Raw genomic sequence first — 27,844 nt, 5'->3', positions numbered from 1 at the left:
GCGCTCGGGGAGGCAGAGCCCCGGGCCCTGGGCCGAGCCGGGCGCCGCAGGCCGCGGGGAGCTGGGTGGGGGCCCGCGCGGGTCGGGGCGCCGGGAAAGTCCCGCGGCCGGCGGGGCGGGGCGGGGCGCGGCGGGCCGGGCTGGGCTGTCCCGCCGCCCCGGGACCGCGTCGCCGCAGCTCGGGAAGGGGCGGGCCCCGCGCGCCCTGCGCTCGCCATGGCCGCCGGGGCGGCTACGTGAGCCGCTCGGCCGACCCCGCGCCGGGGCCGGGCCGCCCTGAGAGCCGCCGCGGAGCCCCGGGCCATGCGGCCGGAGCCCCGGGCCATGCGGCCCCCGCCGCCGCCGCTGTCGCTCCTGTCGCTGCTGCTGCCGCCGCTGCTGCTGCTCGGCAGCCACGGCACCGCCGCGCCCCCGGCAGGTAAGCCGGGCCCGGGGAGGCGTCGTCCGCAGCGGGGGGGGGAGGAGGGGGGCGACCCGAGGGGTGCCGCGCGCGGGGCAGGGGTCCGCGGGGAGCCCCGAGTGGAGCGGGAGCTGGCGCGAGGCCCGCCGCGGGTGCGGGGCGTGGGCTGGAGCCCCGGGAATTGCGCGCAGTCCCCCGGCGGGGAGCCCGCGGGCACCGGAGCGGCCCCGGGACCGCCGCCGCCCCTCCCGGCCACCCGGCCGCGGGTCACCCTCCGACGCCGGAGACGCCGCCCCTGCTCCTGCGGGACTCGGGCCCCACGGCGGCCCCTCTTCTCCCGCCCCCGCGCCGCCGCTCCCCGCCGCCGAGTGTGGCCGAGGTCCGCGCGCCGCTCGGCGTGAACAAAGGAAGAGAGAGTGCGGGGCTCGGGCGAGGCCGCCTGTGCGGGCCGCAGGCTCCGCATCCTGGCCAGCCTGGCCGCGGCCCCTGCTGCCCCGGGGGCCTGAGTTAGAAGCGGGGCCCAGGCTCGCTTCCTTCCTCGCAGCTGCGTGCGGCCCAAGTCAGCCGCAGGCTGGAAATGTCACTCAGTCCCACCGGGACTGGGGATGTGTTTGAGAGTCCAGATGCTTCTTTTCCCAGGATCGGACAGGTGAGGGGGTGGGCAGCACTCAGAAGTGCCCCGAACCCCGGTCGTGTTGGTGTTGGCGGCGGGGGCTCCAGGGAACCAGACTTTGAATCCCGGCTCAGCTCCCGTCCAGACAGCCCTTTCCTAGGTCAGTCTCGTCCCTCTGACACTAACTGCCCGTATTTAGTACTTAACAGCCGAATCTAAAAACTCTGAGAAAAGACAAGACCGCGGTGAGGAAGGTGTTTTGCTGGTTCTTTCCCCAGGACAGACTGTCCCAGGTTGGGGAGCTCTTAAATAGTCTCTAGAAGGTAGAAGTTTTCGCCCATGTGAAACTCGGGGTGTGGGTTAGGTCTCTTTCTTCTGCCAGCATCACTTAGAAAGGCTCTTACATTCCACAGCTCCTTGATAAGGGGAGCCTTGCATGTGAGGCTGTGTGCTCTGGGCCAAATGGTGGTTTTCTGTTGAGACAGATGGATTTGAATCCTGACTTCACCCCTCCCCAGCTTCAGGTCTTGAGCAATCTCTGTTCTGCCCTCCCCCGGCCTCCTTCAGTTGGAATCTGGGCTTTGGCAAAATGTTGGTAACTGCCGGAGCCGAGTGATGGGCTTAGTGCTGGTTACTTTCAACTAGTGCTACGGCTTACTAGTGGGGGTCTATGCAGCATACATGACCTCTCTGCTGTGAGTCCGACTGGGAGAGAAATATTTAAAAACTTTGCTATTTGACATTGCCCAACACCTAAGGCCATGCCCCTCTTTCTAGTAATTTATCTTTTAGTCTTCTACCAAAGTTTGGGTTTGTGTGATGCATGAGAAATAAACTGGTGTGGGGGCACCTGGGTGGCTCATTTGGTTAAGCATCAGACTCCTGATTTCAGCTCAAGTCATGAGATCAAGCCCCACGTCAGCTCCCCTGGGCATGGAGCCAGCTTAAGATTCATTTTCTCTCTCTCTCTCTCTCTCTCTCTGTCTCCGAGTGCCTCCGTCCCCGAGTGCCTGGGTGGCTCAGTCATTAAGCATCCACCTTTGGCTCAGGTAGTGATTCCAGGGTCCTGGTATGGAGCTCTGCATGGGCCTCCCTATTGGCAGGAGGCCTGCTTCTCCCTCTCCCACTTCCCCTGCTTGTGTTCCCTCTCTCGCTGTCTCTCTGTCAAATAAATAAATAAAATCTTTAGGAGAAAAAAAAAAGATTCTACTCTCCCTCTGTTGCTCCCCCCACAAAGGGAATAAAATATCCTTCATCATAGATCCTTTGAAAAATAGCACTATGCTATACTAATCTGTTTTGTGACTACTTGAAATTTTTTTCATAATAAATTATTAGAAAAACTAACTGGGATATTTTAAGGAGAAACTATGTTAATCAAAGCACAGAGTGGAGCTATTAACAACTAACAATAGAAAAATTTCCATGCTTTTTCATAATTCACAAGTGTCCTGCAGTAATCATGAAATGGCTTTTACCGTCAGAAAAAAAAATAAATAAATATTGGAAACAAATTTTTAAAAAGGAAAACTTATAATATCTACCCCTTAGAGGTGTTTCAGGGATAACATATGTAAAATACTGGACCTGATCTAAATTGTAGCGTAGGGGAGGAAAACTTTTCCTTTCTTGCCTTCTGGGTTCTTCGACTAATCTAATAATTAAGTTGACATGAGACAGAGTGACAGGAGAAAAATATTTAATTTTGTTCCTATGGGAGCTTATAAAAATATGAGGGTCGAAGAAGCGACCAAAGTTTTCACCTTTCCTACCTTTTAGATATAGAAATAGTGATTTGCAGAGATTTAACCAAACAAGGGGGTTTGAGTTTGGGGTCGCAAATTAATGAGGAAGTAACCAAGTTTGTTTATGCAACCTTCTCAGCCTCCAGTTCCATCTCTGAGTCAAGATGCCCTTTGCCCTCCGGCTATAGGGAGAATACCATCACAAGAGAGATTCAGTTCCTGCTTTCAGGGGGAAAAAGAAAAGTCAGAATGTCCTTTTTGCACTGACTGTTTTTTGAGTAACTGTAATTCCAAATAATGAACATGTAAAAAAAAAAAAAATGCCGAAGTGACATATATTGGGGTGGCATATTTTGGTCCCTTCAGTAGTAATGCTTTAAGCAGTGGCCGTTTGCTTTAGATCAAAAATTAATCAGCCCCACTACAGTGCAGTAAATCAACCGTCTTTCTGACCATCGACCTGAACGTTGAAGAATTGAGGCTTTTATTTGTATTCGTACCTGCTCTTAGTTTAGTAGTAGGTTGGAAAGGCACTTGTGCCATAGAATTTTGTTACCATGATTTGCTGGCTTGACCATCCAAAGCTTCTGATGCACGGAGAGGCTGCTGAAAAAGACAATAAATGCCCCAAAACAGGAACCATTGCAAATGAAGGTGCATTAAGCAACTCTTTTCTTTTAAGATTTATTTATTTGAGAGAGAGCATGCAGGGGGAGGGGCAGAGGGAAAGAGAGAAAGAGAGAAGCAGACTCCCGCTGAGCACAGAATCCAACACAGGACTCGATCTCACAACCCTGAGATGGTGACCAGAGCCCAAATCAAAAGTTGGGTGCTTAACTGACTGAGCCACCCAGACGGTCCCGCAGCAAGTAACTCTTGTCTGCCCATCCACTCAGCAGTTGAAACTACTAAGCAACTGCCATGTTTTGGGGCAAACTGAAAATGATAGTAATAGCGTTTATTAGGCTCCTTTTCTAGGTCAGACAAGGTTTTGTAAACATGCACTGTCTTTCTTTTCCCCACCATTCTCTTCAAGTAGGAGATAGCCCCATCTGTTCTCAAGGAGACAAAACTGACCTTTTTAGGTGGGGACAAATGGTCTGGGCAAGTAAGCGGATGTCTAGGACTTACTGACCAGAGCAACTTGCTGGTTACAGCTGAGCGTTCAGGGAATGCTTTTTGATATCTCCTCACCTGCAAAGTCATGGACGTTCATCATAACACCCCATCCATGGGAGGAATCTGAAGGGTCTTTGGATGTCAAGATTAAATGATTAATTTTAGTGTGAATTTCTTTTAATGCACTTTATTTTATTCTCTGTGTGTGATGTGTGGGAGTTTTTTGGAAGATTTTATTTATTGTATTTGAGACAGAGGGAGAGATCATGAGTGGGGGTGGGCGAGGGACAGAGGAAGAGGGAGAAGCAGACTCCCCGCTGAGTGGGGAGCTCCGTGTGGGACTCGATCCCAGGACCCTGAGTTCATGACCCGAGCCGAAGGCAGACGCTTAACCAACTGAGCCGCCCAGGCGCCGCTCTGTGTGTGATGTATGTTAACCAAACTGTCTTTCTGAGAGCCAGGCTAGCCTTTTCTTAAATACGCATAAAGTCTCAAATGCCTGGGTCCAGGCTGCATCCAAGGTCAAGGGCAGGGCAGGAAGGGGGCGCAGGAGGAGCTCTAGCTGTGAGTGGCAGAGAATACCCTTCACACGGGTGATCACTACGTCATCTCTTACCATGAGTTGCTTGTGGGTGACTGCCCGCATAGACCGCGGAGAGGGAAGGGACTGGAACTGTGTACACCCTACCGTTACTTCGAGCTTCTGTCTCATAAGAGCTGGGGTGTCATTAAAGCCCTGGTGTCCACCTCCAGGGACCGTCTTACTTCCTGGTGTTGTAACAAATCACCCCCAGTTGAGCGCCTTCAAACAACACGTAAGCAGTGCCTTTACACAACGAGAGAATGTATTGTCTTACAGCTCCAGAGGTCAGAAGTCAGATGCTGGTTCCACTGGGCTAAACTGAAGGTGTCCATGGGGATGCATTCTTTTCTGGAGGTTCTAGAGGGAGAATCGTTGCCTTGGCTCCTCCAGCTTCGGAGAAATACCGCTGTGATGACATTGGGTCCACCCAGCAATTTCTGGATAAGCTCCCTATTTTAAGGTCTGATGAGGAACCTAAATTCCATCTACACCCTCTGTTCCCCTTTGCCATGAAACCTAATATATTCACTGAACACAGATATCTTTGGGGAAGGGGCGCTATTCTGCCTACATCAAAGGCAGACCATCAATTACATGCTCAGCGCGGGGCTCGGTGCCCCGTCGCGGGTCCCTGAAGACAGCGTCTGGGTGACCGGGTGCTGCCCGCCACCTGCACAGGCAGCCGTGCCATGAGGAATCGGGACACCCTGAAATAGTCACGTCTTAGACATTTACTCAAACAGCAGTGTCTGATTTGCCCTTCATCTGCTATCTTGCGCGTGCCCCTCGCTCCAGCTCCAGGAGAGAGGGCATGGTTCCACGATTCAGGAGAAAACCGAGGCTCAGCTGTGTCAGCCGAACCTGTGGCTGTAGGTCACAGGATCAGGATTTCAGCCTAAGCCCTTTGTCTGTAAGTTCTGTTCTCCTTCCGCAGAGCCCTTGCGGACACGTTGGACAGCAGGCACCATGACCCTAGATACACTGACTCTTTGGAGCCGAGCAGATAGGTCACAGCCCGGAGCTGTCCACCCATGCCCTGCTGCAGCAGAGACCAAACAAAAGGGAGGAACTTGAGCATAAAGCAAGGAAGGAAAAAGGGAACCTAAGCTCTGCCTGGTTTACGAGTGGAAGAATGAACCGCTGAGGACCAGAAATCGGTTATGTACTCTCTGAAGGCAAGCCCACCGCTGGGCTGCGGGCCAGTCACTCCCCAGATCTGGAGTGCCTGCTCTTCCAGGCAGGGGGGATAAAACAATCCCCAATTCAACAACACCCAGCCTTCCTGGAGCTCCCCACTCTCGTGTTCAGAGGTACCGTCGATAAACCGTTAGCAATGTGGAGAGGCACGGGCCACAAGGTGCTCGCCCTGTCCTCAGCCCCATGCATAAAACTAGGTCGTTCTCTCCTCATAATGACACTGCAAAGTCTATACTGTACCCATTTTACAGATGATACAACTGAGGCACAAAGAAGTTAAACAACTTGCCCAAGGTCCTAAGGAGCATGCAGCTTTGAACTCAGGCTGTCTAGTTCTGGAATCCATGCTCCTAAGCACCATGGTGTAAACAGAGGACCCAGGTGGTGACTTAGCACCACGCGGGTGAGTCAAGCAGAGACAGGGACCCCCGCGCCCTGCGCGTTTTACACAGGAAACCACTCTAGTGAGAGCAGAGACCAGAAGGGAGTAGGGGAGAGAGCTGTGGCCTAAGGGGAAAGAAGGTTCCAGAGAAGGAGCCGCAGGGGCAGGCTCTGAGTTTCCCAGGAACAAGGAGGGCCTGTGAGGGCTGTGGTGCAGGGGCGAGGCAGTTCAAGGTCGGGCCTTCCGAGAGGTGCAGAGGGCAGGGCGGTGAGGCAATTGCTACGGAGTGGGCAGTCTCCGGTGCTTCATTGTGAAACCCTCGGTTTTAAGACTTGTTATCATCTCTGAATGTGGTAGGGCAGGGGATTCCAGGAAAGTCAAATGTCAGAGTAACACTGCGGGGCAGCTCCCCACACGTCGGGAAAATGAAAGCTGAAGAACGTAGAAGGCCCATCTGGAGACTCCACGTTTACGGGGAAGCCTTTCTTCTGGCCCACCTGTCACTTGGGGTGGACCCGCCCTTCCTGCTCGGGCCCTTGGTGCTTCCTTCCTTAGCTGATGTCTGGATCTTGGAGATCCGGGCGCCAGGAGACAGTCCTCCCCAGAGACGGGGGCATGGTGGAGGGCACCGCGGCAGGCGAGATAATGGCCCCCAAAGATATCCACGTCCTAAGCCCCAGAGCTTGTGGCTGCGTGACCTCATGTGGGAAATGGGCTCCATGGTCCCAGTGTCGTCACAAGGGTCCTCAAAAGATGGAAGAGGGAGGCAAGAGAGTCAGACCAGTGTGGTGACAGCATGGAAGGGAATCGGCCTGGTCTCCTCAACACGGGGTCCTGGGGAAACAGCCACATGCAGAAGAAGGAAACCGGACCAGAAGCTTTCTCACGCCGTATGCAAAGATAAGCTCAAAATGGATGAAAGACCTAAATGTGAAACAGGAATCCATCAGAATCCTAGAGGAGAACACAGACAGCACTCTCTTTGACCTCAGCCGCAGCAGCTTCTTGCTAGACACGTCTTCAAAGGCGAGGGAAACAAAAGCAAAAGTGAACTATTGGGACTTCATCAAGATAAAAAACTGCACAGCAAAGGAAACACACGACAAAACCAAAAGGCAGCCTCCAGAATGGGAAAAGGTATTTGCAAACAACATAGCTGATAAAAGGTTAGTATCTAAAAGAACTATAAAGAACTTACCAACTGAATGCCCAAAAAGCAAATAATCTAGTTAAGAAATGGGCAGAAGACATGAACAGACATTTCTGCAAAGAAGACATCCAAACAGCCAACAGACACATGAAAAATACTCCACGTCACCTGGCAAGAGGGAAATACAAATCAAAACCACAGTGACTTACCCCCTCACACGGTCAGAGTGGCTAAAATTAACAACACAGGAGATGACAGATGCTGGCGAGGATGCAGAGAAAGGGGAGCCCTCCTACACTGTTGGTGGGAAGGCCAGCTGGTTCAGCCATGGTGGAAAACAGCATGGAGGTTCCTCAGAAAGCTAAAAATAGAGAGGCACCTGAGTGACTCAGTCGGTTGAGCACCAGCTCTTGATTTTGGCTCAGGTCATGACTTCAGGGTCATGAGATTGAGCCCCAAGTTGGGCTCTGAGCTGCACAGTCTGCTTGGGATTCTCTCTCTCCCTGACCCTCTGCTCTCTCTCTCCAATAAATAAATAAGTAAGTAAGTAAATAAATAAATAAATAAATAAAATTTTTAAGTGAAAAATAGAACTACCCTTTGGTCCAGCAATTGCACCACTATTTAGCCAAAGGGTACAAAAATACAGATTCTCACGGGCACAGTGTTCCTAGCAGCAGGAGCAGCAATAACCAGACTGTACGGAGAGCCCAAATGTCCACCGACTGAGGAATGGGTGGAGAAGACGGGGTCTGTGTATGTGGTGGAATGTCACTCCGCCATCCAGAAGAATGAAATCTTGCCCTTTGCAGCAATGTGGATCTAGCTGGAGTGTGCGATGCTAAGAGAAAGAAGTCAGAGAAAGACAAAGACCGTGTGATGTCACTCATATGGCATTTAAGAGACAAAACAGATGAACACAGGGGAAGAAAAAGAGAGAGAAAAAAAAACCCAAAGCATTGGAGACTCTTAACAATGGAGAACAAATTGAGGGTTGGTGGAGGGAGGTGGGTGGGGGATGGGCTCAGTGGGGGATGGGCCTTCAGCAGAGCCTGTGTTGTGATGAGCCTTGAGAGTTTTAATTACGTAAGTGATGAATCACTGGATTCTACCGCTGAAACCAATACAGTAAACACTGTATGTTCACTTAAATATTTATTTTTTAAGATTTTATTTATTTGACAGAGATCACAGGCAGGCAGAGAGAGAGGAAGGGAAACCGGCTTCCTGCTGAGCAGAGAGCCCGATGTGGGACTCGATCCCAGGACCCTGGGATCATGACCTGAGCTGAAAGCAGACGCTTAAACCACTAAGCCACCCAGGTGCCCCTAGAACTTAAATATTTAAAAAGGGGTACCTGGGTGGCTCAGTCGGTTAAGTGTCTGATTCTTGATTTCAGCTCAGGTTGTGATCTCAGGGTTCTTGGGATCAAACCCATGTCAGGCTCTGGGCTCAAGGCGGAGTCTGCTTGGGTTTCTCCTCTCCTCCTGCCCCACCTGCTCGTGCTCTCTCCCTTGCTCTCTAAAATAAATGACTAAATCTTCAAAAAAAAAAAATTTTTTTTTGAAAAATAAATAAATAAATAGGTAGTCACTTAAAAAGAAAGAGAGAGAGAGAGAGAAAAAAAGGAATCAGCCCACTGTTGCCGGGGGAAGGAGTCAGAGCCAAAGAATGTGGGCTGCTTCTAGAAGCTGCAGGGGGGCAAGGAGCCATTTCTGCCCCAGAGCTTCCAGAAGGATCCCAGCCCTGCCAACACCCAGACGCTACCTAAGGGAGAGCAGTTTCAAACTTCTCATCTCCAGAACCGTAAGCGATCGAGCTGGGTTGTTTTAAGACACTGAATCCGTGCCACCTCGTCTCAGCATCCATGGGAAACTGCGGGTCTCTGACGCTGCTGGGCGCTGGGCCCTAAGGAAGTCCTCCCCCCGGGGGCGCTGTCCAGTGCTCACTGCGCTCTGGGGTCTGCGGGCCCCGCACAGCAGCCATGAGGAGCGAGCTGGGCCTGCCCAGCAGAGCCGCCTCCCAGGCAACCCCAGCCTGCCTTTGGCCTTCATGCAAATTGGTAGAAGTGCTGGTCCGCTGGTTGAATAAGAATTATTCTGGAACTGAGGCCCGCCTGAGCTCCGGGCTGTGGAGACAGCAGGCATTCTGGAGGTAAACAAGTGGCCACGGACTCTTAGTAACACGTCTTTCAGAGGAAGAGCCAGACAGACACCACTCTTGAGATGGGATGCGTTTCCCGAAAACATATGGTCTGAACTTCCTGCTCCGAATTCTGGAGCAGCACATTTTTCAAAACCCTTCTTTCCACCTCCTGGGCGTTGGTTGTTCATGTTTCCACCTCGGAGAACAGCCCGTCAGGATCATGTTTTCTTGCAAGAGAAGAGCCTGCGGCAGTTGTGGTCCCCAGCCCAGTCCAGGTCACCCCAGGAGGGCGGCTCTGACCTTGGCGGTGGCTCCCCAGGGTGGGTGTTATTCGCTGTTTGTAGCCCTCAGCCTTCACCGTGCCTGAGAATCAGCTGGGAAGCTTGTTGGAGATGTGGATTTCTTGGTCGGGGGGTGGGGGTGGTGGCTGGTGGTCTGTGCTTTAAGCAGGACCTTGGCGACTGTGATACTGGGGGTTCTTGAGGAACAGCGCGACCCTTACGAAGCCCAAAGGACATGTCTTACCCTCCATGTGCCTTTGTGGTTTGCACACCTGGTTTGGGGCTTGCATGTGTGAGTGTGTATGCGTGTGCATGGAGTTTAACACACTCCGTTGATGCGAATGCACATCCGCAACTAAGGCTAGTCTGGGGCCAATGCGTGTCACATGGCCACCGACTCAGCGTTCACTTACAGACAGTACAGCTGTTTACCCCTTGCTCATGAAGAAGACCGTGAGCCCAGACTGTCAAGTTCACCTGCCCAGCCACACGTGCTTATTTGGGATAGAGCATGCATTCCAGTGGAGCCAGACTCTGGCACCCGGGCCCCGTTGCTAAGAACTGCAACCTGCGGGCCCCAGGCCTCTCTTTCCCATGGGCTGTGTCACTGGTGCCATACTTAGTCCAAGGCCAGGGTGAGGGGACATGCATTAGGCAATAACCATTTCTGCACTTGGACAAAAACGGAGTTGTGCATTTAAATATTGTTGTAATCCTATTTTTCTCTCTCAACCCTCCCCTGCTTTCTCTCTCCCCTCTACCCCCTTCTCTTACTCCCTGCCCCTTTCAAGACTCTCTCTCCCAGCTGCCAGCTCCTCGAAACCCGAAGATTCACCTGTACAACGCCGAGCAGGTTCTGACTTGGGAGCCGGGGTCCCTGAGCAATGACAGCAGGCCGGTGGTCTACCAGGTGCAGTACAAATAGTAAGCCGGATCCTTCTGTTGGCGTCCTTACGGAAGGGGTGCGGGGAGCCCCAGGGCCAGCGGCTCCGGCTTGCCTCTTGGCAGGATTGCCAGCAAATCCGCTGGAAACAGATATTCCTCTTGTACTTTTAAAATCTCCAAGGACAGAGATTTCATAACCTCCCACCATGCGAAGGCTTAAATGGCACTGGTGTCGCAGAGACTGGGCTGCCTACCTACGGGGCTTCTTAGTTGGGGGGCGACTATCGTCTCTTTGGGTTCGGGAGAGGTTTGTAGAAGACGGTTTCCTGTCTTAAAAGGGCAGGAGGCACCTTGTAGCTTTCATCTTCCTCGAGTTTGAAATATCTGGTTTATTGAACTTTACAGACCAGATTTGGCCTACTAAGGAAAGTATTCACTTAGTTGCTACTAATTCTCGATCTCTAAAAGGGGTTTTCCATTTCACACATTCTTCTGGGCCCTCCTCTCTCTCTCACCGGCTTTCACACTTTCTCATCCCTTGGTGTACAACAGAAACACACAGGGGAAGAAGTAAGACAAAATCGAAGTCCTCGGTGGTTACATGTTTACTATGTTACAGAGGCTAAGAGAAGACGAAGTTAAAATTATTGGCCAAGTCGTTTCGTATTACCAGTCACACAAAGTGTAAGGAAATAGTAATGCTCCGTGCTTGGGAGAGCGTGGTGGATGGAGATCGTCCCAGCCCTCCTCCCGCAGCGTTAGCCACTGGACAGCTCAAGTCACAGAAATGTCCACGTTACTTTCCCCCTACACAGCTGATAGAAACTCCCATCAGACAAAGATAAAGAAATGGGGTGCCCAGGTGGTTCAGTCGTGTAAGCATCAGACTCCTGGTTTCAGCTCAGGTCATGATCTCCCGGTTGTGGGATCAAGCCCCGCGTCAGGCTCTCAGAGTGGAATCTTCTTCACATTCTCTCTCCCTCTCATCCACGTGCTGTCTCTCCCTCTCTCAAATAAATAAAGAAGATCTTTAAAAAAAAAAAAAAAGAAAGAAAAAAAAAGAAGGAAGAAAAAACCACTCATATTCATGAAGATAGATAGACGTTGAAGTATACATTCGTGTCCGTCAGCAGAAAAATGCCAAATTGTGTCATGTTAACTAGTCATTGAACATTCAGGAACTATTAAAAAGGATAATCTGGTAGCGGTTGCAACTATGTAAAATCTGGACCATATCTGTGGTCAAGAACAGGGAAGGAACCTGGAAAAATTACAGGCACTTAGTTTGTAAGAGGAGCACGTTTCCAGATGACTTCGTTTTCACCTTCGATGTCCATTATAACAACATTTGCTAAATAAGAATAGATTCTAAACCAGGGTTTAGGGGTTATGTCTGAATTACATTTAGCTGGTCCTCAAGTAAGTACAAAGCAATCTACAGTAAGCGGACAGATCCACAAGGACCAGGTACATGATCTGTGGGTCTAGCACAAAATGAAAATGGTACGAGGCCCCTTGCTCAGAATTACTGAGAATCTCAAGATGGCGGCAGCCACGTATCAAATTGAGTGACTCCTCAGAGTGGGGCTTGGGCCCCTGCACGGGTCCTGTGACCACGAAGCTTGCCCTACTCGGCACTCAGTAAACATGGTATCGTAGAACTAAACAAGCTTTTGGTGACAGGAAGTACTGACTAGCATTCCTTAGCTTTGAAGGGGGAAGTACATCTGTGGGTCGACAGAGCGCCAGGAGATAGTGGAAATATTCCTTAAAACCTTTGACGGTTTCCTTTCCCAGACTTACATGTTTATTATACTTCGTTTCCTTTTTGGAAAGCACTTTGGAGATGGTTTTCTCAGGATAGAAGATGGTTCTAGTAAAAGAAATAAAGGATGGGTTGAATGTGAACGTCCTTCTTTGGAAAAGTTGAGGGGTGACGAGAAACTGAAACCCGGGCTGGTCTTGTTTTCTTTTCCAGTCACAAATCTGATGAGAGGACGGCCTTTGCTCTTGTTTTGTTTTCAGAGACTTTTACATGTTTGGGACGGTTTAGTGACATGAAATAATCATTTTGAGTCTTGTGGGACTTAAAACTTTTCCTACAGCAAAGCATTACCGTAATTAGAAATGAAGCTGCCTGTTTTCTGGTAGTACAGTAGCCAAAGCCAAATTGCACTGAGAACTGTGGGAAATTTTCAGGTTTAAATCAGGGGTTGTAGTGAGTGTGACCTTCGTGCTGGGTTGGACCCACAGTGTTTCATTTTTTTTTTTTTTTCATTTAGTCCCGACATTAAAAACTCAAGAGATTTCACTTTTAAAAAACTTAACCTGACCAGCCAGTCTTCTGAAACATTTTTTATTTCCTTTTTTTTTCTGATTTTAACAACAACACGTGTTCTTTACAAAAAGGCTACAACACCCAGAAAAGTAGAAAGAATAAAGTTAAAACAACCTAGTGCTCTATAGCCCAAGAATAATCCCTATTCTCCTTCTGGCGTATTTCTCTCTAGACTTTTTTCCTAAATGCGTGCACTTGGTTTGAAAATGTGCCCGTGTGTGCGTAAAAATGAAACAAAACTGGGGTTATGTCTTTGGGTACTGCTTCCTTTTTTTTTTTTTTTTTCAACCAAATGTAGTTAGGTGTGTGAGCCTAGTGATCCTCCTAGCGATCTCTGTGTGAACATTTTTACCGCTTGTTTTATCAGAGGATGCATCACACGTGATACAGTCAATGCTTCCCCACTGGCGGGTGTAGATGGTCACCAGCCTGCGTCCTCATACATAAATTGTCTGATTGTTTTCGTATATTTGGAGCGGAGGAATTGCTGGGTGCGAGGGGACACTTGCCATTTTTGAAGGTGATGCAACAGAGACTGGACAGTGAAGCCCACAGCTGCCCAGGTGTGGAACAAGTGATTTACGTGGTGCTTTCGGGGTCCCCCGTCCTGGCTCAGACACTTTCCTAATGTCAGCTGGTTCGACTTTCATGGCCCCTCGGAGGCAAATACCATCATTTATCCCCATTTTATAGATAAGGGGACTAAGGAACAGAAAAGCGAAGTCACTGGGATTTGAACCCAGGTGATCTGGCTCCAGAGTCCGTGTGTGTGGCCGCTGTGCCCTGCTCCCTTCATGTGAGAAAACTCAGGGACAGAGGCAGTCGTGCTGGACACATGGTGAGGGGGGAGCCAGTGGGGACTCTTCAGGTGAGACTCAAACGACACACACCCCACCCCCACCCTGCACCCCAGCACCCGGGCCCCAGGAGGCCAGAGTCGGGGGGAGCGGGGGGGGGCCACGCTCTCCAGGCTGCGCTCATTGAAGTGCTGCCAACATCCCCTCGTTTCTCTGGTTTGCGAAGACAAAGCAATGTGGCCTCCCAATGCAGCTCCCTTTTCCTCTCTTCCCCCTGAAATTGCTGTCTCGTGTCAGCTGTCATTTCAATTCGGATGCTTTGTCCCTCTTCAGACCCCTTTGTGGAGAACCGTTTTTTAACAGCAGTTCTGAGGCAGGGCCAAGTGTGGAGGAGAGGGAAGGACGGGGAGCCGGAGTGGTCCATTCCCTGCTGCGTGGGGAAGTGACCTTTGAAATGTGGGGAGCCTTTCGCCCAAGTTCAGCAGCTGGGATCTGCGGGGAGAAGGTTAGAGTGTCTCTAAGTATCTGTGTTACGTGTTTAAAGATCACTTACCCCTTCTGAAGCGCACCCCCAATCTAAGACCGGAGGGTGCCTCTGCTGGGGGACCCCTCTCCCCAGCACGGGCTGGCCCTGGGTCTTGGTGGTAAGCCACAGAAGCCGTGGCCACACATCTTGAAGTGGACTTCATCTTGCCACTTGCCACTTCGACAGAAGAGTTCCCGGTCAAGGTCAGAGGCACACTTAGAAGCACGTGTGGCGTGTGGAAGACAGTGGCAATGATCCCCAGCCTCCTCTCTCCTCTCTTCTGTCTCTCCCCGCCTCGCTTTCTAGGCCAGAGCCGCTGTTGGGGGCACAGCGTGTCTCTACAGAGCACACTGCCTACTGCCCCCCAGTGGGGTCTCTAGCAGCCACCTCCCTGGTTTTCCTCAAGTCTGCCACCTGAGAACAGAGGTCAGAGCTGTCATTTACAAGAATATGTGCCCTTGTATTTAGCAGGGTTTTCATACGGGTGACGCAGACGTTAAATGTGCAGCTATGGAGTAAACAGAACTCCACAGTAGCAGGAAGCATGAGTGGGGTTTGTAGGAACACCATAGCTTGCCTAAAGATGCCAGCTGCAGGGGTTGAGCTTGGAGAATTAAAATCAGTTGCAGAACTGAATGGGAAAAATCTGAGAAAAGACTTGCATCCAGAATATATAAAGAACTCTTACAACTCAACAATTAAAGACAACTCTGTCAGTGGGTTAAAGCCCCTTTGGCTCTGGTCATGATCTCAGGGTCCTGGGGTCGAGCCCCGCATCTCTGCTCAGCGGGGAGTCTTCTCCCCCCCCCCTCTCTGCCTGCCTCTCTGCTGCTTGTGATCTCTGTCAAATAAATAAATAAATAAAATCTTTTTGAAAAACACAGAGAAAGGGTTTGAGTAGATAGCTCTCCAAAGAAGATATACAAATAGCCAATAAATACATAAAAAGATGCCCAACACCAATATTCATCAGAGAAATGCAAATTTGAAATCACAGGGACATACCACAGCATAGTCGCTAGGATGGCTATAATTAAAAAAAGCATAATGACAAGTACTGGTGAGGATGCAGAGAAATCAGAACCCTCATATGTTGCAGGTGGGAATGTAAAATGGTGCAGCCGCTTGGGAAGGCAGTTAAAAATAAGAGTTCTGGTATCACCCATCAGTTCCCCTCCTAGGTATTTCCCCCAGAGAATTGAAAAGTTATGCCCGCATAGAAACTAGCATGTGACTATTTCTTAGTGTTACCCACAACAGCCAAAAAGTGGGAGCAACCAACATGACCATTAACAGGCCAATGGAGAAACAAATGTCCTATAAGCATCACACATCATGTCTGAAAAACACACTACGTGGGAAGAGCCAATCAGAGAAGACCATGCGGTTCATGAGCCCATTTGTAGGAAGTGTCCGGAGGAGGCAAACCCTGAGAAACTGAAAGGAGAGATGATTAATGGTCACCTAGGGCTTGGGGGGTTGGGGCACAGTGGGGAGTGAGTGCTAATAGATATGGGATTATGGGATTTCTTCGGGGGATGAAAAAAAATGTCCTAAAATTGGTCGTGGTGATGTTTGCACAACCCCACGAATCTCCTGAAAGTCATTGGTTGTGCACTTTCACTGGGGTGGATTCTTTGATCTGCAACTTGGATCTCAGGAAAGCTGCTTAAAAAATAATAATAATCTGCTCTGGGGAAACTGTTGGATGTGGCAGAAGAGTGAAATCCACGAAGTGAAAGCCTGTTTTCTTTTGCAGCTTCTCTGGCAGTAGGTGGTATGACGCCAACGACTTAGGTGTGAACTGTATGAACCTCACCAAGCCGGAGTGTAACTTCACCCCGAGCAGCCTCTCAACGGGTTTCCCACCACATTTCAACATCTCTTTACGCGTCCGAGCTAAGCTGGAGGACCTGGTTTCCCCCTGGCTGACAGTGCCTTGGTTCCTGTCCTGTTGGAATGGTAAGAGAACTTGGCTCTAAAGCTTCCTTTATCATTCAGGCTTTCTTCACTTTCCTCCTCACTGAGCCGTGCAGACTCCACGCTCCCCTGTCCTGTGTCTCGCCCCGCACGGCCGGTGAACAGGTGGGTATGGTGGTCGAACCCACGTCCTGAGCACGGAGGCTCGAGCTAGAGGACTATGAGTTGCTAAGACCAGAGGCTGGGAAGCCACAGCCTGTCGGCCACATCCGGCCCGCCAACCTGCTGTTGTAAATCAAGTTTTATTAGAACACAGTTTCACCGTCTGTTAATAATGTATGGTGTGTGGATGCTTTCAAGCTACAGCAGTTCAAGCTTTCAAGCTACAGTTGCAACAGGGATTGCCTGGCTCTTGAAGCCCAATTTACTAGGGCGCTTTACCAAAAAAAGCTCGTTGGCCTCTGGGCCGGATGGAACATATTGGCTTCACTGATCACCCTCCAGCTTCCTTTATGTTTAAGAAAGACTTTCATTCGGCCTCGAACAGTGCCTGGCTCATGGTGGATATGCCGTGGAGCTTGTGCCATGGAGCTTGGTTGAATGAGCAGATGTGCTCCCAGAAATCGGAAGGGGGCATAAGGACGGACAGATTCTAGTTTGTGCTTCGCTCCTTCCGTGATTCATTTCCCACAGGGTCGGCTGTGTCCCAGAGCCCCAGTGCTCATGGTTTAGGCAAACTAAGCAGAGGGAGAAGACAGCTGAGGGAGTGTGGCCACGGTCTAGCTATTTGACGGGCTAGTAAGCAATTACTGTTCATTTATCTTAGGTCCTATAATGGTATTTTATGTTTTTAAGAGCGGGGCGGGAGGTCCTAGGCTTTCGAGACACATACTGGAGTAGTTACACATGAAATGATGTCGTGTTTGGGATTTTTCAAAATAATCCAGAGAGTGGGAGGGCGGAGGGCAAAGGGGATGAGAGGAACAAAACTGACCACGACCTCGAGGTGGGTGGAAGTCGGGTGATGAGGACAGGAGTTGTTACCACGACCTTCCCTCTCTTTCCTACGTGTCTGAGCGTGTCTGCCTTGGGAAGCTGGAGGAGCAACCCACAGCTTGCGCCAGATGGTGTGGGGACAGGAAGAGAAGGCAGCGCAGTCCCCGCGGGCCAGACAGTTACCGCGGACAAGTCGCCTGTCCTTGCGTAGAGAACCAGCACATATCTGAGCTGCGAAATGTCACCTAGCTGGGAATTAGTTAAGAGAAAAAGAAAAAGTAATGGTGAGCCCTGGCCCTGGTGCTGGGGAAGAAGAACGGAGTTGGAAGCAGGGCCTGTTGTGAAAGTCGCTGGTCCAGTGCCAGCCATCCGCAGCTCCCCGTCCTCCCGGCCTGAGCTGGGCAGCAGTGTTCCCAGGTGGTTCCCGGCTGGGCAGTCATCCCCTGCCCTCACTTGCAAAGTCGGAGGCAGACGTGTCCTCAGAGCCCATCGCTGGGTCCAGCACTTGTGCACTTGGGGGACACAACCAACACGAGGATGAGCGTGTGTGCAGGGAGGAGATGGCTGGCGGCGGCAGCTGCTGGGGGTCACATCGGCCTCGCTTCAGATCCCGCCTCTGCCCCTTACTGGCTAGGCCTCTGGGCAACTGTGCTGACCTCCTGGCTTCTGTTTCTCCCTGTGGGAGCGAAGATGACCTTCTGTGGCGGGTACGCAGAGCTGTGTGGACACGTGAAAATCCACGTTGCCTGGTCTACAAGGAGAGCTGGTCCGTGGAAGCTGCCGTCAGCAGTCACCCGTGGATAATGGAGACTCACCTGCAGATAATCGAGACTCCCTTACATGTGTTGAGAGAGGGCGGATCGTCTCCCCATCAAAAGACAGGCTCATTTCCCCTCAAAAAGTGCTTCGTTGATGAAGAGGGCTAAGAGCGGCAGGCATTTATTCACACTCTACATCAAACCCAGGAAACCCGTATCATTACCTCTTGGCACCTGTCGCTTGGTACCAGATCCCGGATCCAGAATTCTCGAAGGGCAGCTCTCTCCACCCTGACCTTCCGGGGGACGAAATGACCGCTCAGGCTGGCACCCTAGCTTCCAGGCCCAGCCCTGCGTGGAAGCCACAGAAACGTCTAGAGAACATGTCCTACAGAGGAGAAAGGTCTGAGGATAACGTGGCTTGAGCTGGTGGCCGGGCGGGGGTGGGGGCGGGGACCAGGCCGGCCAGGTCTCTATCTAGACCTAATCTCTCCCCCACAGCCTCACAGTTTGCAGTATGGCTGCAAACCCTGCAGGGACCAGCCCCTTGCCCAACAGGTGCCAGGGCCTTGCCCAGCTGGGGGAGCCCAGGTGGGAGCGTGGAAAGCACGAACAGTCTCAAACGCACAACTAGCCACAGTGATCCGATCGGCTGCACGTGTAGACGGCGCATGGATGGGCCTCTCAGAACTCGTGGGGCCCGAGCTACACTCTCCGTCTGAGTGATTGTTTCGTACAAGAGGGAACCTTTCCTTCAACGTGCTTCAGGGTCCCGGGAACTCTGTGAAAAGCTTCAAGAAACAGACTTCCAAGGGCAACATCTCTCCAGTACTATATTTAAACATGGTCTGTTTATAAATACCACTTTTGTTCATTTGTAAGGAAGTACGAATGTGTATTAAACATAGATCTGCAAAGGAGCCAGGTTGTAGGTAAGGGGAGCAAGATCCTGTCCCCGTCTCCCCCTCTGCCTGAAAATCTGACTGTGGTTAACCTTCCGGCTGTTTCTCTGGAAACCCAGTCATGGTGGCTGTTCGCCACGTTCCTAAGCAGCATCGCTTGTGGCAAAATGACCCCTGACTGATAAGCTGCACCTCCCTGGGGCCCCTCCAGTGCCTCCAAGGGACCCGTGTCTTCGGCCGAGTGCAGCAATTCTTGTAACTGCGTGTGGCCCTCACGGGGACTCTGGAAACTTCTGCGGTGCAGTCGTAAGAGATATTGGCTATTGGGGCTTTTCAGCCTGGGAGGCTTCTGTACCAGCCTCTTGTGGGTCTCAGTCTACAGGGAAGCCGTGTGCTGGGGTGGGGACTGGGCGGGGGCGGGGGTGGGGTGAAGAGACTGGCTCTGGGCCAACACGTGAACAGCTGCCAGGGCCCTCCTGCCACTGACCAGAAGCCCTGGTGCCACACTGTGGCCTTCCTGCCCCGTGGCCTGCCACGTGAAGCTTGTGCCCAGACCAGTCTCTGGGAGTCCGCTATGCCAGAATGCGATCTCACTGGATTTAAAAATGTGTGTGTGGGTGGGTGTGGGTGTGTGAACACGCCATAGACATATATAATCATGTGTGAGAGGAGAAAATAAACCAAGACGAAATCACAGAGGGAGACAAACCATAAGAGCCCCTTAACCATAGGAAATAAGGTTGCCCAGGGCTGCTGGGGCCGGGCAGGCGGGTGGGAGATGGGGTAGGTGGGGGGTGGGCGTGAGGGAGTTTACGTGACGTAATGGCACCCGGTGTGGTAGGCACCGATGCGTCGCTACCTCCACCTCTGAAACTAGCAGTGCACTATGTGTTAATTAACTGGGTTCAAATTTAAAAATAAAATTAAAAATAAGATCATATGTTGTATTATATATAAAATGTATGTGTGTGTGTGTGTATACATATATACGTGTGTGATACATTGTGTTTGTGTCGTTACTCTGTTTCAGTGACCGTTGGGCCTCCCGAGAGCATCTGGGTGACGCCGGGAGAAGCCTCCCTCATCATCAGGTTCTCCTCTCCCTTCGACGTCGCTCCCAACCTGGGCTATTTCCAGTACTATGTCCATTACTGGGAAAAGGCAGGAATCCAAAAGGCAAGAGCATTTTTCTGCTTTTCTACATTTTTTCTACTTTGTTTTGATTTTCTTTCCTTCGGACTTTCTGATACAGCAAAAAAAAAATCAACTTGGAATGAGACAAGGAGGACAGAGCGTCCCGGTGTTGCCTTGGGGTCTGAGCCCTGAACCGGGTTCAGTCCTTCTGCTGAAGACCCGAGCTTCTGCTCCCTATGCTGAGCCTTCCCTTCTGCCAGGTGGCTCCGAAGGCCCCTCTCTGCCTGACAGCACGCCAGTCCCGTTGTTTGGGGTGCGCACAGAGCCCGTGGGGCACTCTAAAGTGTGGAGAAGGTTCTAGAAAGCCTGTTTCTACAACAAGGAATCCCCCCCTGCAGTCTGCAGGATTTATGTAAATTGCTGTGGTTTGTATGATTTGCAAAGAGAGCGCATATGAACAGGTGAAAAGTCTGCTGGGAGGAGAGAGCGCCTTCTAGGGAAGAAGACAGGGTGTGGGAAGGTTCGGGATCTGCAAGCCCCGGGATCTTCACAGGAATGCAGGAGGGGCTGCGGCGGGCCGCGAGGCTGGCAGAGCTGGCATCAGACCAGCAGGGCCTGGTCAGCCCTAGTAATATGAGGGACAGTGCTGGCCTTCGGTCATCCGCGTGCCTGATTGTCCAGGCTGTGTGTCACTATCTCTGTGAGCTTCCGGGTTTCCTAAACTCAACAGTATTATAATTGTTTTGGTTTTTTGTTGGTCAGTTTTATTGTGATATAACTGACATTCACCTCTGCACAAGTTTAAGGGGTACGGCATAATGGTTTGGACTTAGTGTATTATGAAATGTTATAGTTTTCATAATGGTAAAAGCTTATGTTAATCGAGAGCTTTCTTTGCGTGGGGCCCTGCACCAGGCATTTGAGATACACATTTAGTATTTGTCCCGAGCCGTGTCACAGAGAAGGAAACCAGCTGGTTGAGTAAGTGGCCCAGGGTCAGCAGCTGACAGCTAGCACATCAGCGCAGGGACATCTGAGCCCAGGGTCCGTGCTCTGCACTTTGTCTTTTGTTTTTTTTTAAGATTTTATTTATTTATTTGGCAGAGAGAGAGAGCACACGCAGAGGGAGAGGGAGAAGTGGGCTCCCCACTGAGCAGGGAGCCCGATTCGGGGCTCGATCCCAGGACCCCGAGATTGTGACCTGAGGCAAAGGCAGACGTCTAACCAGCTGAGCCCCCCAGGCGCCCCCTGCTCTGCGGATCTTCCGCGCCGTAGCTCACACTTGTCCTTCCTCCCCATTTCTTCATGGTGAATCTTAAAACACTGAGGAAGGCAAAACTCCCTGAAGAGTAGACACTTATCATATGAGGAAGAAGGAACTCACCATTTCCCTGAATCAAAAAGTCAAGGTCTGGTCAAGTGGGATGGAGAAGGCCCAGAAGATTCCAGAAGGGATTCCCCTTTCCCCCTTCCTACCAGAGCAGCTACACCTTGGACTTGTGGATCAAAGATTCTAGGGCTCAAATGAGTGTGAGAGCCACCAAAATATCCACATCCCAGCTGTGAGTCTGTGTCCCCAAAACCAGCCCTGGATTTGCTGGAAGGACCCACGGACTTGGCATATGGTTGTATTCACGGCTATGATTCATTACAGAAGAAGGACACTAAGCAAAATCAGCAAAGGGAAGAGGAACACGGGCCAAACTCCAGAGGAAGGCAGGCACACGCTTCCAAGAACCTTCTCCGGAATGACTCAGACAGGACACACTTAATTCCTCCAACAACAAACCGTGACAACGTGTGAAATGTTGTCTACCAGGGAAACTTATCAGAGATGCAGTGCCCAGGGCTTTTACTGGAAACGCAGGCCCCTTCTCCTTAGCACAGATCAAAATTCCGGACTCCTAGAAGGAGAGCAGGTGTTCAGCATAGAAAACATTGTTTTCACCATTAGCTTCCGATATTACTTAGGGAATGGTGGGGCATTTCTGGATTCTAAGTTCCCAGGTGCCGGCTTTGGTTAGCCTGGCAAACAGACCCTCCAAGGACAGCGGTCTCAGGTCTCTGCAGTCTTTGATTCTGAATTCTAGAAATGCCAACTGGCAGCTGAAATAAACCCCAGAGGAAGTTTATACTTAAGATGGCTTTGTGGGTGGGGCGCATGGATGGCGCAGTCGGTTAGGTGCCAGGCTCTTAGTTTGGGCTCAGGTCACGATCTCTGGGTTGTAAGATTGAGCCCCAGTAGGGCTCCACGCTCAATGGGGAATCTGCTTGCGATTCTCTCCATCTGCCCCTGCCCCTCCACACTTGCGTGCTCTCTCTCTTTCTCAAATAAATAAAGAAATCTTTTTAAAAATTGCTTTATGGGGCATCACAAGCAAAAATTTTTCTCCTCTGCCTTGGCAGTCCCTCAGCGTTAAACAGGAGGAAGAAAAATCATCCATGGTCCTATGATTCCTAAGTAATGCGACTATTTTATATTTTTAAAAATAAGATGCTCTCTACATACTCTTGAGTAATCTGCCGGTTTTCAGCCAACACTACAGCAGCTTCGTCTCCGTGTCGCTGAGCATATGTTATACCACCGTTTCAAACGGCTGTGGCGTTTTTCTGCTACATCTCAAAATAGGAAAGCAGGGGCGCCTGGGTGGCTCAGAGGGTTAAAGCCTCTGCCTTTGGCTCAGGTCATGGTCTCAGGGTCCTGGGATCGAGCCCCACATTGGGCTTTCTGCTCAGCGGGGAGCCTGCTTCCCCCTCTCTCTGCCTGCCTCTCTGCCTACTTGTGATCTCTGTCTGTCAAATAAATAAATAAAATCTTTTTTTAAAAAATAGGAAAGCAATCCCCTTATAAGAAATCCTATATGGCCATAATATATCTTTCCCTCTTTTCCCTGTGGGACAATGGCCACTTTGTCCAGGAGAGCAAGAAGCCTTTGACTAGAAGTTTCCAGAGGGAGGGCGGCAGCAGCAGGGATAGGCTGAGGGGAGGAGACAGAATCCTCCAGAATCTGGGACCCAGCTGTGTCCCGATTACGTAACTCGCCAAGATCATGTGGACCAAAACTCTGTAAGAGGCATCAGCACATTTCAGTTAAAACTAAAACCAGGCTCGGAACGAAAAGAATGTTATTTCCCACCGTGATTTCTTTTCCCTCTGTCCATTGGCTAGCTTGAAGAATCTAGAATACATTAACCGTGAAGTAAGAAATAGTGATTTTAAAGTAGATGCGCTGGGCGTTGAGGCAATTTTATTATTTTTTTTAAGATTTTATTTATGTATTTTAGAGAGAGAGAGAGAGTGCGGGAAGGAGAGAGAGGGATGAGCTGACTCCCCCTGAGCATGACTCGGGGCTCGAACTCACCACCCTGAGCTTATGACCTGAGTTGAAACCAAGAGCCGGACGTTTAATTGACTGAGCCACCCAGGCACCCCATTTCAGGAGAAAATTTCATCCCAGACATGGGGGCCTGCTAAATTCCAGGGGCGGACCCTCCGTGGCCCCGGCAGGCCCCCGAGACCTCATAGCCAGAAAGACAGCTCTGAAGCCCTCAGCGTCTTTCTCCACACGGTTCACCACTTTCACACATAAAATATGTTCACTGCAAACCAGTGACTCTTTCAAAACAGAATCTGGGTGGTTCATTTGGTAAAACAGCTGGCTTCAGCTCGGGTCATGATCCCAGCGTCCTGGGATCGAGTCCCACATCGGGCTCCTTGCTCAGCGGGGAGCCTGTTTCTCCCTCTGCCTCTGTCTGCCTCTCTGCCTACTTGTGATCTCTCTCTCTGTCAAATATATAAATAAAATATTTAAATTAAAAAAAAAAAAAGAAAGAATCTCTTTCTTTGGTGACGGTGTTCCCTGGGAATTTGAGGAAACACTGGCAAAGCTACAAGTGGCTCAACCACATCTCTCTGGGTCATTTTCATACGTTCCTGTTGGCGTTTTTTACGTAGGTTAAAGGTCCTTTCAAGAGCAACTCCATCGTGTTGGATGGCTTGAGACCCTTAAGAGAATACTGTTTACAAGTGAAGGCGCATCTCTTTCGCACATCCTGCAACACCTCTAGGCCCGGCCGCTTAAGCAACATAACTTGCTACGAAACAATGATGGATGGTAACACCTGCCTTCCTTCATCCTTTCTGAGCTGGGACCAGAATCCCTGAGTAGTGTAACCGGGGCTGGCTTACGAGGTGGAGGCAGTGGCAGTGGGGAGACCCAGGGAGAAAGGGCGAGAAGCCAGCGCCCAAGTAGATTTAACCAGCTCGTGCTGAGATCTGCGACAGTGACACCACACAGACGGCTAACGCCGCTCAGTTTTAGGGTTGCTTTTACTAGTTATGCACTCAAGTGCGGAAGGCTGGGCAGGGGAGGGACAGTGTGTGTCCATCTCAGGAGGACGTGGACACTACCAAAGCAGTTGGCAGTGAAGGCTGACCCGGTATTTGTATCGTGTGCGGGATGGGCCTCTTGTTCACTCTTGTGTCCTCTTTTTTAAGCCACTACCAAGCTTCAACAAGTCATCCTCATCACTGTGGGAGTCTTTCTGTCGCTGGCGGCGCTGGCGGGGGGCTGTTTCTTCCTGGTGCTGAGATACAAAGGCCTGGTGAAATACTGGTTTCACTCTCCGCCAAGCATCCCGTCACAAATCGAAGAGGTACGTGTGCACACATCCAGGGGGTGACATGTCATCCCTCTGCGGCCCCATGGTAACGCCTAGGAGTCTGGCAGTGGACAAAGCCATGGACACAAAGTGTGGAGTTAGAAGTGTTTCAGGGCAGGGGCGCTGGGGGACTCAGTGGTTGAGCGTCCGACTCCTAATCTCGGCTCAGGTCTTGATCTCACAGCTGTGAGTTCGAGCCCCACGCTGGGCTCCGCGCTGAGTGTGGAGCCTACTTGGAGGGAAAAAAAAAGTGGTACAGGGTTATTTGTACACCCGTGTTCATAGCAGCAATATGCACAACCCCCAAATGCTGGAAGCAACCTAAGTTTCTGTCAGTGGATGAACGGATAAACAAAGTGTGGTCTAGCCACACAATGGAATGTTATTCAGCCATTAAGGGGAAGAGGATTCTGACTCACACAACAACACGGGTGAACCCTGAAGATACGATGCTAGGTGAAAAGGCCAGTCACAAAACGACAGCTTCTGTGTGATTCCACTTCTGTGGCGTACTCAGGAGAGTGAGGCTCACAGAGACTGAGTAGAGTGGTGGGCACTGGGGATTGGGTGGGGAGGGGGATGGGGCGTTAGCGTTTAATGGGGACAGAGTTCTAGTTTTGCAAAATTAAAACAGTTCCAGAGATGGTGGGGCTTGTCCAACCGTGTGAATGTATTTTATACCACTTAAAAATGATAATTCTGAATTCTAGTAATGTATTTTACCACAACTTAGAACAATTTTTTGAAGATTTTATTTATTTATTCATGAGAGGCAGAGGGAGAAGCAGGCTCCCCATGGAGCAGGGAACCTAATGCGGGACTCAAACCCAGGGCCCTGGGATCATGACCTGAGCTGAAGGCAGACATTTAACCATCTGAGCCACCCAAGTGCCCTAAAACAATTTTTTTAATGGCACGAAGTTGGTGGGAAAGGTGGCCTGGCGTGGCCAAGAGATGGCCTGTGGAGAAAGCCGCCGGGACGCCTGGCAGAGGGTGAGAAGGCGGTGGAGACAGGGCTGTAGGGCAGGAGCTGTGCACTCAGAAGGATTCTAGAGGACACGCACCCAGGGCTGTGGGTACAGAGCCGTCCACACCGAGAGCTCCCTGGATGTCACTAATATTCTGAAAGACCTGAGGGAGACAGGTGGACAGGGTCTCGTGGGAAGTCGCTTTCCTGCTCAGCATCCCCACCACCACCGCCACCCAGGCTCTGTGAGGTGGCCCAGCCTTCTAGGAGCCGATGGAAGATTATTTAAAAGCATTTGTCTCTGGAGGTTTATTAGCAGTAAAATCGGAGTAAAGGTACTGGAAATACCTAGAAGGAATAGGTGTTAGATAAGGTCCAAGTCTGTAGAGAAAGAGTAGTGCTTCTAGAAAAAGCTGGAGTCCCTTATCTTCCTTCCTCCGTCATGAGGTATTTAAAGTACCCAGACAGAACTCAAATTACACGTGAAGTCTCCCACTAGAAAACTCCAGGCCGATTCCACTCACGTGAGGCATCTAGAATAGTCCACCTCATAGAAGCAGGAGTAGAATGTGGTTGCCGGGGGCGGGGGAGAGGGACCCAGGGGGATGCCGTTCAGCGGCCATGAAGTTCCAGTTAGGCAGGATGAGTAAGTTCTGGAGAGCTGCTCTGTGTCATCGTGCCTAGAGTCAGTAGTGTATTGTGCGTTTAGAAATTTTTTAAGAGGGTAGAACTCACCTTAAGTGTTACCACAAAAAAAAGAAAGAAAGAAAGAAAGAAAAGGAAAGAAAACAAAAACAAAAACAAAAGACCTTCCCTGGTTAATATTTTCACACAGTAACAGCCCTCAGTGGGCGTTGGCATCTTACCTGCTCGGATCTCTCTCACGGTAAAACCACCAGCAGGTCCCTGTGAGGTGAATTTACTACTAGCTGTTTCTTTGGGTTGTGGGTCTAAAACAGAGTCTTTCGGTTCACTTCCCTGGGAAAGTGTGAAAAATAGATTTCAAAGGGCACTGAGGTTGCACGAGAATAACGAATCAGGTTTCACTTATATTTTTGAGGTTTCAGAAGCGCTCAGGATTGGTTTATGCTCCTCTTGTCGCCAGTCAGCTCTGGGCTCTCTGTGTTTCGATGTCTGTCGGCCGGTCTGGCAGTGAGACGGGAGTTTCTCCGTCACGCAGCGGTGACATGATGGCTCAGCCTGGTGCTGAGGCCTGAGGGAAGGGACAGGTGGGGCGCCATGAGGCCCCCTCCGTCTCTCCTTGCTTCTCTACTTGGTGTGTGTCATGTGAGGTGGAAGTGACCGGTGGGTAGAGGGGCTGAGGAAGACACGGGCCAACTTTCCCTCTTTTCCCCCATGAGGGGTGAACTAGAGGCCCCTCGTCCTCCCTCACCGGAAAGGGAGAATCCTAGAGCCACTTCCGGGGAGAACAGGCCCCAAGCCTGCCCCAGAGGCAAGAAGTCACAACGTGCTTTTCCCAAGGCACCGTGTGAGCTTGGCTGGCCCTGGGATTCCTGTTGAGGTGACTGTTGATGTGAGGGGCGTTCTTGTTTGAGAAGTGGCTTCGGTGGTGGTCAGAATAGGAAGGTACCAACTCAACCAGGTAGAAGGTCCGCCATGTTGAACTGAGAAGCTAATGACGCTGTTGATTTTCAACCTTTTCAAGTATCTGAAGGACCCGAGCCAGCCTATCCTAGAGGCCCTGGACAAGGACACGTCACCAACGGATGATGCCTGGGACTCGGTGTCCGTTGTTTCATTTTCAGCAAAGGAGCAAGAAGATGTTCCCCAAAGCACTTTGACCCAAAACTCTGGTGCGGTCTGCTAGCCTGTGGGGTGAGGGCTCTGAGCCAAGGAAGCTGCTGATGTCCATGTCAGCACTTTATGGAATCCGGTCCTCCATTTTCCTGTCCCCAAAAGGCCCGTCAGTGCCTGGGAAGATGTCACGGGTCTCATGGGGCTGACAAGCTTATTGATTTTTTTCTTCAAACTAAGAGTTTTCTAATCATACGCGTTTTCAGAATAATTCTACAGATATGTCCCCGAAAGATTAAGATTTCTCTTAAACACTAAAAAGACATGTAATTATTTGTTAGCAAATGTGCGTCCGGCACGCCTCTGACACTTTCTCGTCAGCAGCCAGGACACGAGGCCCCTCCTTGATGAAGGCCCTCGGGCAGACCATGTCACCTGTCCCAGCCTGTCCCAAGAAGGGACATTAAGTGGCCCTTCTTCATATCCAAACACCTGGCTTGAAATATGATTAGTCCTGTAAATAGTTTCCCAGAGATTAAGCCTTTTTTTTCCCCGTTAGGAATAAAAGACTATAATTAACTTTTTAAAA

The 27,844-nt window shown here is 50.7% G+C and overlaps 1 protein-coding gene across 1 annotated transcript; it reads left to right on the top strand.

The window, feature by feature from the left end:
* The first annotated feature begins 177 nt into the window (after positions 1-177).
* Positions 178-27,844, top strand: IFNGR2 (interferon gamma receptor 2). The gene is made up of 7 exons (XM_045085139.1): positions 178-418; positions 10,407-10,539; positions 15,921-16,123; positions 19,768-19,913; positions 23,827-23,986; positions 24,370-24,527; positions 27,167-27,844. The coding sequence occupies exons 1-7, from the start codon at positions 304-306 to the stop codon at positions 27,326-27,328; spliced, it is 1,077 nt and encodes a 358-aa protein (XP_044941074.1). The 5' UTR covers positions 178-303; the 3' UTR covers positions 27,329-27,844.

Source organism: Mustela putorius, unplaced genomic scaffold (assembly GCF_011764305.1).
Source record: "Mustela putorius furo isolate JIRA1106 unplaced genomic scaffold, ASM1176430v1.1 tig00000832_pilon_pilon_pilon, whole genome shotgun sequence".
Classification (NCBI taxonomy): Eukaryota; Metazoa; Chordata; class Mammalia; order Carnivora; family Mustelidae; genus Mustela; species Mustela putorius.
Note: the sequence above shows the minus strand (reverse complement) of the source record. Positions and strands in the feature narration are given on the sequence as shown.